The sequence below is a fragment of the Trichoderma reesei genome (genome assembly GCF_000167675.1).
Source record: "Trichoderma reesei QM6a unplaced genomic scaffold TRIREscaffold_19, whole genome shotgun sequence".
Lineage (NCBI taxonomy): Eukaryota > Fungi > Ascomycota > Sordariomycetes > Hypocreales > Hypocreaceae > Trichoderma > Trichoderma reesei.
In genome coordinates this window covers 491,628-509,262 of record NW_006711166.1, presented here as the reverse complement: position 1 = coordinate 509,262, position 17,635 = coordinate 491,628, and the positions used below count along the sequence as shown (strand labels likewise).

The window sequence follows — 17,635 nt, the reverse complement described above, 5'->3', positions numbered from 1 at the left end:
CCGAGCATATGTTTATGCTTGCTGCACGCTGCCGTAATTGCCGGCGGGGAGGTGGTCCAGCCGGCATTCAGTCGGGCCTTTTCCATTCGCCTCTTGCTGTCCAGCTGGTAGGGAAAGTTGCCAAACAAGAGGAAACGAGCGGATAGCCTCGCCGTTTTGGGGGTGGCGGGCATCTGCTTTCGGAGCCCGAGTGATAATTTGTCCGTCCACATAACAGACAGCTGATGAGCTGGATGATACTTTGTACCTTGTCTTTGTGGAGAGGGCGTGCCTTGGATCTAATTCAGCTGCTTATTTGGGTGAAAGCTGGAGAAGCTCTTCTCCTTACTACCTGGATGCTCTCCCTACGGACGGCTGATGAAGTGACCACCATGGAGAGCGAGAAACCGACAACCCCCTGGACGAGCATAGGGCTTCCCACTTTGCCGTCGAAGCCTCGAGCCGGTTGGCTGTAGTTTGAGGCAGATCGATCAGGGACCGCCTCCCATGCTTATGCTTGTTTGTAGCCTCAGTGGTCAAGTACATCAGGTATTAATACCTGGCTTGGCATCTCTTCTCCGTTGGCCGATATCCAGCTTCCTCAGCCTTCAATCCTCTTCTGAATCCCCTCGAGAGACGAAGATCCGCAGCCATGATCTCCTCGCTGCTCTCCCTCGCCGCCTTGGCCGCGGTGCCCGCTCTTGCGGCCCCGGCTACTACCGCTGCCGCCGCCGCCGGCAACTGCTTCCCCATGGGCAACGCCACTCTCCCCGGCAACTTTGCTGCTCCCAGCACTCCCCTCAACCAGTGGTGGTGCCCGCAGTCCGACTACTACGGCTTCCTGGGCTTCTCGTACCCTCTGGAAGACGGCAACTGCAATGCCGCGTCCAACGGCTACGACCAGATGAACAGGGACTTTGCCCAGATGAAGAGGGACTTTGGCGCCAGCATCATCCGCATGTACTACCCCGTGTGCACTCAGCCCAGCGTCTTCATCAACGCTATCAAGGCTGCGTATAACAACAACATGGGCCTGATTGTCCAGGTCTGGACCAACTTTGGCGGTGGCGTAAGTGCAACTTGAACAACCACCTACATACATGTATTATCATATATATATATATATATATATACTGACACACTCTCCAGAACGTTTGGCAGCAGTCCCAACAGGCCATTTACAACGCCCTCAACGACCCCTCCGTTGCGGCGATTGCCCCCTACGTCGTCCACTGGGCCGAATTCGGCTCCGAGCCCGTTGGCGACGGCATGGACCAGGGCAACTTCGTCAACGACCTGGGCAAGTTCCGCGCCACCCTCAACCAGAAGGGCATCTTGGTCGGCATCTCAGAGGACTGGGACCGGCCCGGCACAATGAGCGGCAGCAACGGCCAGGGCCTCGCCTCCATCGGCGCCGGCGTCAAGGCCAACTCGGACGTTGCCCACATCCACCCCATGCCCTTCTACCACTTCAACCAGCCCGAGTCGCAGGCCTGGAGCTACATCCAGTCTCAGATCAACTGGGTCAAGGCCAACGTCGGTCTGCCCACCTGGGTCACCGAGACGCAGTGGGCTTGGGGTCCTACGTCCCACTACCCCGGACACACGGATCTCGGCCGCACGCAGTACACCAACTACTGGAAGACTTTTGACAACAACTGCGCTTACTTCAAGAGCCAGAACGTCGGCTGGTTCCTCCACGCTTGGAGGGGCGAGGATACCTTTGACATTAACGATCCTAACGGCGGCTACATTATCCCCAACTGGAGGCCCCAGAAGTGCTAAACGATTGATGGCGAGAAGGAGGTTTCAGCTCTGGTCCCGTGGGAGGCCTTCGAGCATGTCATTTCAGTGTACATAGGTAGCTTTATAGCGTGCCCTGCAGTGGCTTATATATACCAATACATACAACATGAATCTCACTCTCAATGTGCAAGCCTCGTGCAAAAATAATTGGTGGAGAAGCATGCCCTACTTACCCTCACCACTGTCTCGTATTCCTACTCGGGGATTTTCACCACTATCCGCCCTGTTACCTGGTTGTTTTCGAGTTTCTCAAACACTTGAGGCACTTGGGAAAACTCCTCAACCTGGACCACGGGATCGATGACCCCTGCGAGCGCATGCTGAAGAAGGTCTACCATCTGCTGCTCACTCCCAACCATGACCCCTGTCACGGTAAGTGCTGGAAAAGAAACACGATTAGCAACTTGTACGATCTGATGTACGGGGGTAAATAAGGGCAGGGTCAGTGTTATGGTACCTTTTGAAGCCAAGGCACTGGCTGCCAAGGGGAAATTGAAGGTAGCGGGTGGAAGGCCAATGACCGCCAATAAAGCTGCGTTACGGACCAATCTTGGCGCAAGTTCAAATGCAGATTCAGACCCGGACACAATGAGGCAAGCATGAGCACCCTCGCCGGTTATCGCCTTGACCCTCTTCTCGACATTCTCCGTCTCAAAGTCGATGAAGGCCTCGGCGCCGCATCGTAGACTGAGATCGCGCTTCGACGTTCCCGAATCGACGGCAATCACCTTGTATGCTCTGAGCCTGCTTGCCATCTGCACTCCGATGTGTCCCAAGCCACCACCAGAACCTGATATCACGACCCAGCCATTGCTGGGAATTTGCTGCCGGTCTAGCTCCGCAATTGCGCCAGCCATGGTCAAGCCTGCGCATAGTAAGGGTGCAGCCACTTCGCCAGGCAAACCATCAGGAATCTTCGTTAGGTATCGCGCATCGGCGACGACGTATTGCTGTAGGGTCCCCTGGACGTGAAGTCCAGTGAAAACGGGCGTTGCGCAGTGATGGGCAGAAGAAGCTTTGCAGTGCGAGCATTGGCCGCATGCGCTGTGAAGCCATTTGACTCCTACCCTTTGGCCGAGGATCGAGTCGGGCACATCCTGGCCTGCTTGGACGACTGTGCCGACGCCTTCGTGGCCTACGACTGGCTTGTAGTTGCTCCAGCCAAGGAGGGCTCGAACTTCTGATCCGCTGAGAGATGAAAGCGTTAGTGAGGCCGGGTAAAGCCTTAAGAGCAGGAGAACGTTGATAGTTACATACCAGATGCCGCTGAAGGCGAGCTTGACGAGGACTTGATTCTTGCCTGGGGTTTCGACGGGGTGCGTGTTAGTGATGTGGACGGTTCCATCCGGGCCGGGATTCTTAATGACGGCGGCGATTTGGGTGGTCGGTATGGATGATGCCTTCATGCTGAAGGTTAACGCCGCGGTAGTCGAAGGAGTTTTGTTACAACCGCTATTGAACATCCTATGTTAGGCCAATATATATAACAGTCTCTTCGATGCAACAATATCGCTTGTTTGAGGGTCTCTCAGCCTTCGGTCAGAAACCCCCCGCATCGGCAGTGAGACCCGGAGGATCCCTTGGTGGGGACGGCTTTTGGGTCGGCATCTCCCTTTGGTGACGAGCTTTTCAACGTCTGTGCTAAGAGAGTGCATGTGAGGTTGTGGAGGGTTCGATAGTCCCTGTGCAGACAACAGAAGTCGCAAGAAAATAGACCGTAGTCGTTGATTGCTCATCAAAGACGTTGAAATGCATAGTCTCGCCCTCCAATTGATTTCGCGGAGAGTTGCCTTTTTCGGAGCACATTGACTGGAAACCAGGTGGTCCCGTAAACAAGCTTCCTCCAATGACTCTTTGCTATCAAGATGAAATCCTTATGACGAGTGAAAGCCAATCTTAAGAGAATCCAGGTGTTCTTGCAGCATCCAACTTCACGTAAACTATCGACTGGCGCGAAAGCAAGACTCCCAGCTGGATGAACTTGGCTTCCCAATGTCTCTCTACTTGGTCACATCAGACACATAAGCGTAGCAACGAGCTACTCTTTGGTAGGACCGAAACATGGAATCATCTCCCTTTTGAAGTCCAGTACTGTTCGACTTGTCGATGCAACAATTTTTTGTCTAGAAGAACGATAGACCACTTGAGGCGGCTTGTTGGGCGCAAAATTGGATCTTGCTGTATTAAGACTTTTCTGGACCCGTGCCGGCGATCACATCGCTGAAGATGACTTCTTCTTCTTTGTTGCGACAGGTGTGGGAGAGGACTGCATAAGGAGGGTGACGACTGGCCAGTTCTTTGCTGAAAGTCATCTGACTACCGTTGAAGCTGAAGAGATGCATAATGCAGGGTGCTCTATCTATTGGACAGCGTAACATGGAACAGCGGGTTCTTCAATGGGTAAAAGTCGCAATCTCCTCCAAACTGATGCCTGAGTGTCTTGTTCTTGATCATGCAAGGCGACCAATCAAACTGGCCGGATCCTTCAATCAGCATACCCCAAACCTCGAGAGCCGCATGCCATATGGCCTCCCCTCTTCCCTCCTCCTCAAGCACTCCCATTGAAACCTTCAAGACGTCAAGATGGCTTCAGAAAGTAAACTCACACTCTCGACTGCCTTCCCATACGCATTTACCTTTTCTCCGTCCACCACGGCATTCGTCGTGATTGACATGCAGCGGGATTTCCTCGACTCCAATGGGTTCGGGTCTAACATAGACGAAAACCCCGCCATCTTCCCGCCCGTCTGCAGGATTGTCCCACCTCTCCCTCACTTCCTGCGCGTGGCACGACGATTGGGATTGCATATCATTTACACGCGGGAGGGCTATCTTCCGAACCTTGCGGATCTGCCGGCCGCGAGGAGACTGAGAGAGACGAAAGCCCCGACTGGCGGCCAATCGGTTAACATCAGTGATGAGCGTCCGACAGGAAGGTTTTCGGTGAAGGGAGAGGCAAGCCATGACATTATCGACGAGCTAAAGCCATGGCCTACAGAGTTGATTGTCGACAAACCGGGCAAGGGGAGTTTTTGGGGCACGAGGCTTCATAGGCTGCTGCTTGCTCGAGGAATCACTCATTTGATCTTGACGGGCGTCAACACTGAGTGAGTACCTATGTATGACGGGATTTTTGACCGCATAAACGACTTACACCCGTCTAGATGTTGTGTCACTAGCATGCTGCATGATGGCAACGACAGAGGCTACGAATGCTGTATTCTCTCGGGCTGTACCACAGGGTTCGATGAGAATATGGTAGCTAGCTCGCTGGATCTCGTCTGGGGTCGAGATGGCCTTCTCGGATACGTCAGCCACGGCTCAGAGTTCTATGAATACGGAAGGCAGATAAACCGCACGAAGCCGACGTTGTCGGATGCCAAACGGGTGCTTGAAGTTCTTCCCTCTAACGCCGAGCTCAAAGACCTCTACAGAGCAGGCCTGATAGATCCAGAGATTCTCATGCTAAATGTACTGGATCGAATAACCAGGTACGACACCATCAATCCAGCTGTCTGGATTTCAAGAGAAAATCCGGAAGAGGCGATAGCAAACGCAAGGAAGCAATCCACAGGTGCAACCTTCCCTGACGAGTCTATGCCGCCACTTTTCGGCATCCCGTTTGCTGTAAAAGACAATATCGATGTCAAAGGAGTGGTTACCACCGCCGCCTGCGACAGGTTTGCCTACACTGCTACTGCCACAGCCCCAGCGATTCAGCATCTCCTCGATGCCGGGGCAATATACGTAGGGAAGCTGAACCTTGACCAGCTCGCCACTGGCTTGACAGGGTGCCGCTCACCGTACGGAATTCCTCACAGTTACCACAGCGAGAAACATGCCTCGGGCGGTTCGTCCTCGGGATGCGCTGTGGCCGTGGCCGCTGGACTTGTTTCGTTTGCTATTGGAACCGACACGGCGGGAAGCGTTCGCATTCCAGCAGCATTCAACGGCATCGTCGGCTTCAAGCCCACCAAGGGCACCATCTCGGCTAGAGGAGTGGTCCCTGCATGTCAGAGCCTTGATACGATGGGTATTTTCGCACGTTCGGTGGAAGAGGCCAGGCAAGTCTGGTATGTCATGGATCAGTATGATGCGCTGGACCCGTATGCCAAACCACCAGAAAGCCTACCAACTTGGATGGTGGACTATCGAGGGCCAGGGGAGGGCGGCTTTACGTTTGGCATACCGCCTGACTCCGCGATAGAGTTGTGTTCCGCAAAGTATCAAGAGCTCTTTCGAGTGGCTGTTGAGAGGTTGCAATCCTGCGGAGCAACCTTGGTCGACATCGACTACACACCTTTTGCGCAAGCGGGCGACCTCATATATGGTGCGTCTCTGGTTCACGAACGTCTTGCGTCGATAGGCCATGACTTTATCACAGAGAATATCGAGACGCTCCATCCAACCACGAAGACGGTATTCCAGGGCCTTCTCTCAGCCAAGTTGAGCGCCTGGGAGGTATTTCGCGATCAGGCCACACAAATGCAATGCATTGCGGCGGTGCGCAAGACCTTTGACAAACTCGACGGCGGCATCGACGTCTTGGTGGTGCCAACCGCACCATTTCATCCTACAATTCAAGAAGTACTGGACGATCCACTGGCAGTCAACTCTAAACTTGGGCTTTTTACACATCCTGCAAACGTTGTTGACCTCTGCGGCGTTAGCGTAAACGCAGGATGGGTCGAGGAGGGAGAAGCACGGCTGCCATTTGGCATCACATTCCTAGCTGGTAGTGGTTGCGATGGGAAACTACTCGATATCGCGGCCGTTTTCGAAAGGGCATCGGGATAATGTAAATAACCATGGATAGAATATACATGGATTATACATTCTGGCATTGTGTCGAATATCAGCAACTGGTTACTAGGGCCCAATGTTGGGGATTCCCATGATGTACGATATTCATTGTTTCCTGTAATTGAGTACAGGGTCTTCGGAGAAATCCCACACGGTCGTTCAGCCTTGCTGCCTGAACTCCACCCGAACACCGAGACACAACGGTTCTAGAGCCGAGAGGCATGGACTGACACCCTACCTTAGGCATCTGTCCCCTGTCCTAAGGTTATTTCAACCACTAGAAGAAGGACACTATGTGGTGTGACGTTGAGGCTGAACTTCTCCATTGACGTGTCGCGCATCTTGTGGTGCCCAGTGAGGCGCTCTTCGGTGACGATACACAGGCAGAGCCTCATACGCTTATGCCGTGCTCATAATCTAGGCAGTAAATAATAGTCGCCTCGATACATTGAAGAAGACTCAGTGCAGGGCTTAGATGCCTTTCGGTGAGCGATAACGCCCGAACTGTTCTACATGAAATTACTGTCAGTGACGGCTCCGGGGGGGGGGGGGGGGGGGGGGGGTCTAGTTCTTGCTGTTGTTGGTTTCATTATCGGCTCTATTCATGCATTAGGTGAAAGAGCTATTACGCGCGTCGCCAATCATAACAGGGCTGTAGACCAAACCAGTGTCTGCATATATCAGATTGAGGCGGAATGCAAAGCTCCATTCAGCCACACCAATCTGAGCCACTTTCAATACACGCAATCTGATGATGTGGCACACTCGAATATGCCTGTTGTCCGCCGTGCCAAGGCAGCCGTTGCCTCACACTTGCATGGAGATCCTGATGCATGATATAAGACATGTTGACTAGTCCGCCTCAAGTTACTACCATCAGCAGTTCTCCTCAAGCAGCTCTGTTCAAAGACTATACTCAACATGAAGGTATTACCGCTTCTGGGGATCTTTGCCCTGTTCCCCACGGCCAAATCAATCACAGCATCCTGGCCTGCAGGAATAGTGAGTCTAGTCTGTCACCTAAGATGTCGTGGTTCTGACATTTTGTGATATTAGGTCGAATACTGTCGCGAAAGAGGAATGTAATACGGTTTGAGAAGAGCCTCAAGGATATCAATTTACTGACCTACGAGTAGGCCAAATGGCTCAGCAAGTCAACGGAGCGTGGAAATGCGTCATGGTCTCGGATATATGCAGTCCTAGCGAGGACTTCGACACGTTTCACCGAGATAGAGATACGGGAAAATGGGGCTGCTGCTTGAAAGGTTACCGAGTGGAAAACGATGCTTGCGTACTACCGTCACCCAAATGTAAGGAAATGGCCACCACAATTTCTGCTCAGTATCGCTCACAAACGAGTGATAGGTCCTCCTTGTACGCCCGTGCCGACAGGACTATGCAAGTCTTCGGTTTGTTCAGAGGCCATGCAGTCTTTCAAATTGGAGAGGCTCCTTCGCCAAGCTTTTGCCGAATGTTTTCCCCACGACGAGGTACATCTGGACTCCTTTGTTCGATACCACTTGAACTCGCTGGAAATGAGCATCAACCTCTTTGAGAAGATTCATCAGGATGAACAATTAGTGCGGAGGGAACGCCAGTCTCAACCCTCTAGCCCTGGTAGAGATGGGTGGGATTGCTCGCTCGATAGATCTCCTTGCAAATGGTTATCTTTGGAGAACAACAGTCACCCCAAGAGGCTGATCTCGACAGGGCATGAGAAAATGATCTTGCCCAATCCCAACATGCAGCTTCCACATTACGTTTACCCCTTTGACATGTGGGTGACAAACGTTGGTGGAGGCGATTTGACCCTTTACATCAATGGCAAAGAAATCATACCGCATGGCTCCGGCGTGGACTTTCTAATCCCTGCTGGTGAGTGGTCACCCAAAGCGCGCAGACCAGGCCTCGGAGTTCTGACAAAACACGATCAGGGACCATCGCAGACGATGTTTGGTACGAGTCTCAGAGCGGCACCATGATCCTCTTCTACGGATCATGCTCCCCCAATAATCCCTGTGTAGGCAGAGAAGTTGTGCCTTGGACCCGAGGGGTCTCCAATAAGAGATCAGGCCAGCAAGGAGAGATTGATGTATCGCAGTACAACACTGATCTCGTGCTTACGATTGCTATCACGGAGCCAACCTCTGAACAATACACGATTTACGCCGACGGTAAGGAAATCGGCAGTACACATGGGAGACTCACATTAGGAAAAGACAAGTACAGTACAGACCACATCAACAGGGTCAACGTGGGATCTGGAGCTGCCGGTGCTCTACGAAGCATCGCGAATGACGGATTTTGGGGGTCATTCAAGATCCCGAGAGGTATGTTAATGCAAGTTTGCTTTCTTGGCGGATCAAGTTCTCACCATATCTTCGCTAGGAACTCGCAAGATTAAAATCAGCGATGAAGACTCTAACTATGACTTTGCCTTTGAGTACCGCCTTGACAAAGCATGTACGTGTGGGAGCGATTAGGCTATGGATACGCATTTTCTGCAAGGCGCGGTGAGCTCTGGTAGATGTGGGAGATCAAATTGTGTTGTTAAGGCTATTTGCTTGGGAATGACATCGGCGGATGTGACTATATTGGGAGATGGGGATGGATCGCATGTCGTTGTTTTTTTACAGCGGACGGATCGATGATCAATCTCTGAATCAATGAGCCCAAGTTAGCCTTGGAAACGTGTATTTGTTCTCAAGCAATACGACGAACCATCGCCGCCACCTGTCGTCATGTTCGTTCTAACTCGACGCCTCTCGCGCACTTTGAGGGGTCACTGCCTGCTTTTGCCCCCATGGCACGGCACGATGATATAATTGTTATATAGGCATATCACCTTTTGCAGCTGTTTCAGTTTGTCACGATGCGACGGTTTCAACATTATCCTGTACACTTACAGTGTAATGATAAAACGCACTCCATGATGCCTCGGTTCATATATCTCATGAAGGCTAACTCCATGGCCGAAGCGCCACCCTGCGAGATATCGCCGGAGATATTTGAGGCTATGTGCAAATACAACGAAGAGTTGAACGACGCGGGCATCTTACTCGAGGCTGAAGGCCTCCGGCCGACTTCAGTTGACAGCTATCGGCTGCACTACTCAACTGACAATCTACCGGGGGTAACTCCAGGCCCCTTCGACGTCACTACTGAGACTCACATCTGTGGCTGGTGGGTTGTTCGAACCAAGGATGCGGAAGAGGCACTTGAATGGGCCAAAAAGATCCCGATGCAATCCGGGGAGATTGTGGTACGACGGATTGGATGTATGGAAGAGTTGGGTGAGGGCTATACGAAGCAGTTGCAAAAGAGGGAGGCCAAGTTGAGGCTTGACATGGCGAAGAGGCTTATGGAACTGGCTGAGAAGAATCAATTTGATTGATCGAATTGGGGGCTATCTATTCATTTACAATGTTGGCTCAGTACCAGTAAATACACGATTCTTCATTTACTCGTCCAAATCAGTCGAGCTGGCAATCTCCTTCCATTCCCGGCAGATATCAATCGCCGCCTGTGCCGATGCGGTGATTTCCTCGATAGCATCAGGTCCCAGCGGCAGGAATTGGGGCATCTCCTTGCCTTGGGCCGCACCAGTCGAGGTAACGACGTCGTAGATGACTTGGGAACCCTTGACAGGATCACCAGGCTGCTTGTGGTCACCCTCCGCGAGGCTTTCCTTGGCCGCCAGGCTGAGTTCTCTGTAGTCTTCGATGCCATTGTCGCCATTGGCGGTCCTGAAGTTGCCAGTCTGATTCAACAGATCCGTGCGGAAGCGGCCGGGCTCGACAAGCAGGTGCTTGATGCCAAGATGCTTGACCTCGCTGGCAAGTCCGATGGTGAGCCAGCGCAGAGCTGCCTTGGAGGCGTTGTACAAGCTTGCGCCGGGGTGGACGAACCAAGCGGCCATTGATCCGATGGTCACCAAGGTGCCTGACCGCTTGGCTCTGAGATGAGGGAGGACAGCCCGGTAGACGTTGATGGCGCCAAAGACGTTGGTGTGGAACTGCGCGTAGGTGTCCTCGGGGGTCAGGTCCTCGATGATGCCGCTGTGCACGTAGGCGGCATTGTTGACGACGACGTCGATGGGTCCGTGGTCGCGGATGATGGCGTTCATGTCGGCCTTGATCTGCTCGAGAGGTTCATTCTGGTCGAGACGAACGACTGTGATGTTCTTGTCCGGGATGTTCTGCACTTTTCCGGGGGCGCGAGTTGTGGCAATGACCTTGTTGCCGTGCTTGGCGGCGATGAGAGCGAGATGGAGACCGAAGCCTGACGAGGCGCCGGTGATGAGCCAGGTTTGAGGAGCCATTGCTGGGGGCTGTTGTTTCTTATTTCTTGGTAAGAACGTATGAGTGTAATGAGCTGGTTGCTTGAGTGTTCTTGTCTGTTTGTGATTGAAGATTGATGCACATGCCAGCTCCAAGAGAGGCGGTCGTCCTCCCTTTATACCCTGTGGCTCAAGCCATTCCAGAGTCGAAGATACGCCTCCATCTCCCCCATCTCCCCAGTTTCCCCATCATCTCGATCTCGAGGCTTCGGTATGACTCAATTCGCGTCGCGTTTTCTTCTAGTTTCCTCCACCTTTCTGATGAAAGATTCACCTGATGAAGCAACTCTCATGATGTTTTGGCATGAATTATTTGTCTAGGCGAGCGGATCGGGAGCGGACGGGGGCGGACTCGAGCGGACTCGAGCGGAAAGTGGAGATAAGGCGCCGGCGTCTCGGCGATTACTACAAACTTGGCCGGAGTCTCCATCGGAGATAAACTTGTATCATGGTCAGATTTCTATCTTGTTCGTATCGACCAATTATCTCGAAGATAGGCGATACATAACTATGAGCTCAGCAGGATCTCCATACCTCGAAAAACAGAGAACTGGATGGAACTTGAGAGAGCTTAGGAGTTAGTGCATTGTAACGCGGCCATCTCGCTCTTACGCCGATAGAGTCGTTTCGATTCGTATGATCCTTCATATCATGACGTTATTCATCTCGTCAAGTGTTGGGGCTTCGGCTCTTGGAAGTTGTTTATTATTACCAGCCTGGTAGCATTCTACGCTTCCCTCTCTCTCTCTCTCTCTCTCCTACCCTAGATTATGTCGGGACTGATAAATCGCGACATCGCCACAACACCCAGTTTCGTAGCCTCTTCTACTTATTTCCAACTTTCTTTGTGCATTGTTGCTGGTCAGCCATTCTTTGGCTCCTTGATTACAGCTCGGCCGCTTCCCTTAATTGAGGAGATAGATGCTGCTGCTGATATTGCTATTCTCCAAGAATTCCCCTCGTGGTCGTGGGCCGAAACTGTCTAGATGGGCCTTTCGGATGTTGTTAAAGGGGTAGACGCTGTTGATGATAAGCTACGCGTTGATGTTGGCCGTTTTTCCAAGGCATGAGAAATTCGGGTGATCAGGAAGAGCAACAGTCTAACCGCCGAATATAGGTAGAGATGCAGTATTGCACCTTAAGCATAGCAGGGCGGAATGGGATATGTCGCCCGGCAAAACAATGGTGCAACAGACAATCTCAATATGTTTGACCAATCCATGAGGCTGTGTCGCTAGCTTGCTCATTGCTTAATTTATCGCAAGACGAGGAAGATGCAGATATTACACGAACTGGTCGCCGAAGTTAGCCGACGGCTGAGTACCGAGTCATCCTTCAACCCACTGCTGAGGCATCTAATCATGACACACAGTCGTTTCTTCCTCTCTTACTTTTGCATGTTTTCAATAGCCCATTCTCAAGAAACGCTTACGCATGAACTTCAATGAGTGGCGGCGTGTCATGTATTCAGCTCGGTAGCTCGGACGCATTGTGGGATGATCGAATCCATCACCAGATCTCGAATACCATCAGATAGGCTTAGCTTTCTCAGCGTATGTACGCAACGCAGAAGGGCAGAGTGAAAGAGGCAACGCACAGATCATTTTGCTAGCAGGGTGCGAATCCATCGCTCTAGACTGAGCAGCAGGTAGCGAGGCAACTGACGCGGAACCAGGATGCCAGGATCCTGCCGCCCCCTTACCGGATTGGGCCTCCGCGCGGCGAAGCTGTCGCAAGCAACTATCGACAGAGAATCCTCAAGACATCGGCAAACTAACAAGAATCGGATCATGAATTACCGACATTAGAAATCAATAGAGGATGGTGAAAAGATGGTGTGCGATGGTGCAGGGACGCGCGTTGAACGTCTTCAAGGCAGTCGAGGTGTTATTTAAGATGAAAGAAGATCCGCCGTATACTGACAACTTTGCTTGAGTCAGACACAACAGAGAAGCAGCTTCAGCATTACCATTTCACAAGTCCTCTCATTGCCAGACAACAGATCGCAACCATGTCGAAGGTTATTGCAGTCGCTGGCGGTACTGGCAGCTTTGGCCGTACTCTTGTCGACGAGCTGAAGAAGTCGCCCCTCTACAGTGTCATTGTCCTGGCCCGCAAGGTGAGATATAGCTTCATATGGGAGTCTCCCGGATGGAAATATGACAAGTCTAACTCGGGCATAGGCCCCTGAGCAGCAAGATGAGAAAGCGCCAGTCATTGCAGTGGATTACAGCAACGTGGCAGAGACTGCGCAGAAACTTGCAAGCAACAACGTGGAGGTCATCATCTCCACCATTTCCGTCATGGACGCAACTTCTGGCGCGGCTCAAGTCAACCTGGTCAGGGCAGCCAGCCAGTCTGGCACAGTCAAGCGCTTCATTTCCAGCGAATGGGGCGCCCCTCACACTCCGGCGTAAGAGCCCATCTCCGGCTTCAGTACCACAGTCTGGGACCTAACAATGCTTATTCTCTTATAGTTCTCCGATCTATCAAGTTCGCGAGGACACAATTATTGAGCTTCGCAAGACCAACTTGGAATGGACCCGAGTTGCTAATGGCTACTTCATGGACTATTACGGATATCCTCATGTCAAGACGTATTTGCAGCCGCTCTTCTTCGTTGTCGACGTGCCAAACAAGGCTGCTGCCATTCCTGGTACGGGCGACGAGGTTCTGGCTTTTACGTACACGCAAGACGTGGCCAAGTTTACCGTTGCGTCCCTGAGTCTCCCCAAATGGGATGAAGTGACCTACATCTACGGAGAGCGATCCACCTTTAACAAGCTCCTTGCGCTTGCAGAGGAAGCCAGAGGTACGCTCATCTCACGTCCATCGGACGCATCAGAGCATTTGGTAACGGCTGACCGTATTGCAGGCACAAAGTTTGATGTCACGTATGATTCCGTGGAGAAGCTCGCAAAGGGAGAAATTACGGAACTGCCCTCGCATCATGAGATCTACCCAGTTTTCCCAAAGGCGATGCTACAGGGTCTCTTTGCACTCTTCTCGTTGTGGATTGTCGAGGGCAGGCTGGACGTGCCCGAGGAGAAGAGCCTAAATGCCAAGTTTCCTCAGATCAAGACTACCAAGCTGAGCGAGATTGTTGGAGCTTGGAAGGGGCACTAGCGTCTGACTGATGATTATGATGGCTTGTGTCATAGATGGGAATGGCTGTATCTGCAATTAAAGGGGCTATCAGATCAGTAAAGGCATTGATCCTAGTATACGGAAGCAGTATGAGAAGTCCCAGTTTTCCACATCTCGTTCCTCGCGAGTACTCCATACCCGCTCCATAATCCTCAATGCTTCGTAGAGTGTGCCGAATGATGATAAGGGACCCATTCTGGAAACAAATCGCCGCAATGTTGCCTCTTGATCCGGGGAGGCTAGGCAGCCGATGACGCAGAATGGCCATGTAAGGCTACGTAAGACTGCCGGCGAAGAACACCCGTCCAAAAGCTGGAGAGCCGAGGTCACATTCTCCTGAACAATGGCGTGCTTGTCCTGCCATCCGGATGTGGTGACGAATAGATACAGGACTGCTGCGTGTGCCCATATCAAGCTATACGATGTGACATTTTCAGATTGTGCAGGAGCTTCGGGATTGTGATAGGTTTGAAAGAAGCAATTCGTTGAAGATACCGGCTTTCCCATGTTAGCCCGAAGATTGGCTATACTGCCCTGTAGTATCTCCGCAATCCTGTTGCCTTCAATGGACAAGATATTGCGAGATACTCGGCCCTGCTTTTTCCCCTCCACCAAGGCAGCAATATCAGCAATCATAAGGAGGATCCGACTTTGGCAGCCGACAAAGTCTTCCAAGTCCAAGCGTTGACGTGCGTTCTCTGCATCCGGGTTGCCATTGATCAAGAGTAAGTGATAGTCTTGTAGTATTGGAGAGGTGCCCCTGATAGTTGCTGAAATGATGTCCGCAAATGCAAGGAAAGCGACGTGAAAGAGAAAGGCACCCTGGTCAGGATTCCATAATCTGTGCTTCATAGTCACAGTGGACCATCCAGATCTCTGCATCATGGCTAGCACTGATTGAAGATCAGGCCTGCTGCTATCCTGGTCATTGGGCATTTCGAATATCTCTTTAAAGAGTGAGACGGCAGCATTGAGGTGAATACCCCATTCTCTACTTCCCGCAATGTTCGTCTCGAATACCAACAGCTGGACAACGCCCTCCATGAGGTGCGCCCTGTCAAAGATTGACGGGGGTTTTTGAGCACTTCCAAGTTCTTCGATCCCCTGTCTCATGGCTTTGATTGCGGTGTCCACATGAGACGTGAGCTTTCCCTCGACAATGGTTCTGCAGGTGTCATGTCCTTCATTTGCAAGATCCGTCATAGCGAGCGTGAAGAAGTAGGTGCTGAAGCCCATGGCCGTATGGAACAGCGGCATGCTCTTCCTCAGGGTTGTCAACAGCCAGCCACGTCCTCCTTCAAACAATGAGGGCCGATAAAACGGGAAGAGAAAGGGGAAAGCGTAATCCAGAAAGGTGATTTCGAGGTCGAAGTCAATATCTTCGAAGATGCCGAGCAGACCGGGGTTAGAGGACGATGTCTGAGGTCGGTTTCGTTCTATTGAGGATGGTGCACCATTGTTTGCACACCCCTCGCAGGTTGGAACAGCATCTGCTTGCTCTTGCGCTTTGGCATTTGGACTCGACTCTTCTCTTTGCGAATGCCGATGAGTACCGCGATGTGCTGTGGTTTTGCCGGTATCTTCTGGTTTGCGTGCTCTCCCCAACGGCATCACTTTCACGTAGCTCTTCTCGCGCCGACGTTCTGACTTTTCTTTGACCTGGGCCTTGATCTGATCCGCAACTTTCTCTCGCTCAAGCGCATCATCGGCCCATCTTGGACGGCTGTTGCCGGCATAGCAGGTGATGTCGAGCGAATGACAGGCACTGCAGGCCGGCTGCTTTCGATCGCATCTCTTCTTGCGGATCCGACAGGTCCAGCAGGTTTCGGATGAGCGGCTCATATTGGCGATGATGAGCACAAAGATCTGGAATCAAACGGCATGTCAACAGCGGTTATTGTCCGTCTCATGAAAAAAAGAAGGATTGTTGAAATAAAGGCATTGCGTCAGCAAAGGGGGAGCGTCTGCTGCGCCCAAAGCACATTCCGCGCGGTCACCCATCTGGGTTTAGCTGATTCAGAATGGGCGATACCCATGCAAGCCATGTTCGGCATGTGCCAATAAAAGGCGTCTTTATAGCTATGAATGAGCAGTCACGAGTAATGCCCGTACGATACGCTTCGGTTAAGGAGGCTCAAAGGCGGACATTCTAAGCTTCTTCAGTCGTAAACGAGCGGAGTTTGACTCTTTGACGTGGCAATTGCATGGTTTGATGGTTTGAAGTTACATCGAATGCTCGTCTTAGGTTGGTACGGTGAAGTCCTCTCGGAGGTAGTCAAATTAATGCGCAAACACCAACCCCACACGTTCCGCTACCTCAGAGGGTAAACAGACAAAACAGCCCATGTAGATAGAGATGGAAAGGTCGGGGATATCAAAAAGATTTGAATAACGGACAATTCAAGTGGATACTGACTGGGACTGAAAAGAACGTCGGAGAAGACATGTGGGCTCGGTCAATCGCACGCATATATAAACAGAGTCCAATCATCACTGAGAATATGCAGCTCATTGTCCATCGAGCAGTATCTCAGCGAACATCCTCTTGATAATAGTCCTGCTTTGCTTTGCTAAAATAAGCTAAAATGTCTCCCTTCTCCAGCAACTTTACCAACAAACATGTCTTGGTTACAGGTATGAAACCCCCTATGGATTTGTTATGCGTACCAATACTGACATAATCCTGAAAAGGCGGCTCAAAGGGCATTGGCAGATCTATCGTGGAACTTTTCCTAGCCGAAGGAGCAAACGTCTCTTTCTGTGCTCGCTCGATTCGTGGAGATGAATTCTCGCTCTTCAAGGGCGCTGCAAACGGCGCTCGTGCCGTCGGTTCGGCTGTCGATATTGGGAACCCTGACGAGATCAAGGCTTGGGTCGACCAAGCGGCCAAAGAATTTGGTCGAATTGACGCAGTCATTGCCAATGGTAAGTCGTATAAGACGACCAGTTGAGTGTGCTGCATCTAACAGAGTTTGTTTGCATAGCATCCCCCTTGATTGCTGAGGCAACCCCCGAAGCCTGGGAGAAGAGCTTCCGGGCAGACATCATGGGCTTGGTCACCTTCATCGAGGCATCAATTCCCTACCTTGAAGAAAGGACCAAAGCTTCCGAGAATGCCTCTATTGTGGTCATCAGCTCTATGGCGGGCTTTGAAGCGAGACACCACGTCCCCGGCTCTCCTTACTCTGCCTTTAAGAGAGCTCAGGCGGTCCTAGCCAAAGACTATGCTCGCAAGCTGGGCCCTCTGGGCATTCGAATCAACTCCATTGCGCCTGGGTCCATCGAGACTCCCAACATCACGTGGCCTGATGGTACGGTTCAGTGGAGTCAGTATCAGATTGTCAAGAGGGACAACTATCCCTTTTACAAGTCGCTACTGGATTCTGTGCCGCTGGGGCGAACGGGTGAACCGAAAGAGGTGGCTAACACTGTCATGTTCCTCGCCAGCGGATTGTCCAGCTACATCAATGGAACCAACATTATAGTTGATGGAGGCTTGTCTTTGTTCTTCTAGATGGAATGAAGATGTATACATGCAATGTGTCCGGCATGTCAAGACAT

At 51.7% G+C, this 17,635-nt stretch overlaps 8 protein-coding genes across 8 annotated transcripts; 5 read left to right on the top strand and 3 right to left on the bottom strand.

Moving 5' to 3' along the window:
• Nucleotides 1-631: 631 nt before the first annotated feature.
• Nucleotides 632-1,764, top strand: TRIREDRAFT_110281 (uncharacterized protein; the record flags this gene model as incomplete). Its single annotated transcript, XM_006967862.1, has 2 exons — nucleotides 632-1,048; nucleotides 1,129-1,764. 2 exons carry the CDS (start codon nucleotides 632-634, stop codon nucleotides 1,762-1,764), a joined length of 1,053 nt encoding a protein of 350 aa, XP_006967924.1.
• A 215-nt stretch (nucleotides 1,765-1,979) lies between these two features.
• On the bottom strand, nucleotides 1,980-3,191 carry TRIREDRAFT_66827 (uncharacterized protein; the record flags this gene model as incomplete). The annotated part of the gene is made up of 3 exons (XM_006967779.1): nucleotides 1,980-2,164; nucleotides 2,243-2,973; nucleotides 3,043-3,191. 3 exons carry the CDS (start codon nucleotides 3,189-3,191, stop codon nucleotides 1,980-1,982), a joined length of 1,065 nt encoding a protein of 354 aa, XP_006967841.1.
• A 1,177-nt stretch (nucleotides 3,192-4,368) lies between these two features.
• Nucleotides 4,369-6,582, top strand: TRIREDRAFT_123262 (uncharacterized protein; the record flags this gene model as incomplete). The annotated part of the gene is made up of 2 exons (XM_006967861.1): nucleotides 4,369-4,892; nucleotides 4,950-6,582. The coding sequence occupies 2 exons, from the start codon at nucleotides 4,369-4,371 to the stop codon at nucleotides 6,580-6,582; spliced, it is 2,157 nt and encodes a 718-aa protein (XP_006967923.1).
• A 1,467-nt stretch (nucleotides 6,583-8,049) lies between these two features.
• Nucleotides 8,050-9,850, top strand: TRIREDRAFT_123261 (uncharacterized protein; the record flags this gene model as incomplete). Its single annotated transcript, XM_006967860.1, has 5 exons — nucleotides 8,050-8,463; nucleotides 8,523-8,918; nucleotides 8,977-9,051; nucleotides 9,425-9,450; nucleotides 9,497-9,850. Coding segments are annotated over exons 1-5 (1,191 nt in total), but the record flags the coding sequence as incomplete, so codon positions are not given.
• A 198-nt stretch (nucleotides 9,851-10,048) lies between these two features.
• TRIREDRAFT_5112 (uncharacterized protein) lies at nucleotides 10,049-10,909 on the bottom strand (the record flags this gene model as incomplete). Its single annotated transcript, XM_006967703.1, has 1 exon — nucleotides 10,049-10,909. The coding sequence occupies one exon, from the start codon at nucleotides 10,907-10,909 to the stop codon at nucleotides 10,049-10,051; it is 861 nt and encodes a 286-aa protein (XP_006967765.1).
• Nucleotides 10,910-12,938: 2,029 nt separating this feature from the next.
• Nucleotides 12,939-14,053, top strand: TRIREDRAFT_110276 (uncharacterized protein; the record flags this gene model as incomplete). Its single annotated transcript, XM_006967859.1, has 4 exons — nucleotides 12,939-13,046; nucleotides 13,111-13,340; nucleotides 13,405-13,739; nucleotides 13,803-14,053. 4 exons carry the CDS (start codon nucleotides 12,939-12,941, stop codon nucleotides 14,051-14,053), a joined length of 924 nt encoding a protein of 307 aa, XP_006967921.1.
• A 69-nt stretch (nucleotides 14,054-14,122) lies between these two features.
• On the bottom strand, nucleotides 14,123-15,940 carry TRIREDRAFT_66606 (uncharacterized protein; the record flags this gene model as incomplete). The annotated part of the gene is made up of 1 exon (XM_006967778.1): nucleotides 14,123-15,940. A coding segment is annotated over one exon (1,818 nt), but the record flags the coding sequence as incomplete, so codon positions are not given.
• A 719-nt stretch (nucleotides 15,941-16,659) lies between these two features.
• Nucleotides 16,660-17,588, top strand: TRIREDRAFT_110274 (uncharacterized protein; the record flags this gene model as incomplete). The annotated part of the gene is made up of 3 exons (XM_006967858.1): nucleotides 16,660-16,708; nucleotides 16,766-16,999; nucleotides 17,044-17,588. The coding sequence occupies 3 exons, from the start codon at nucleotides 16,660-16,662 to the stop codon at nucleotides 17,586-17,588; spliced, it is 828 nt and encodes a 275-aa protein (XP_006967920.1).
• Between the last annotated feature and the right edge of the window lie 47 nt (nucleotides 17,589-17,635).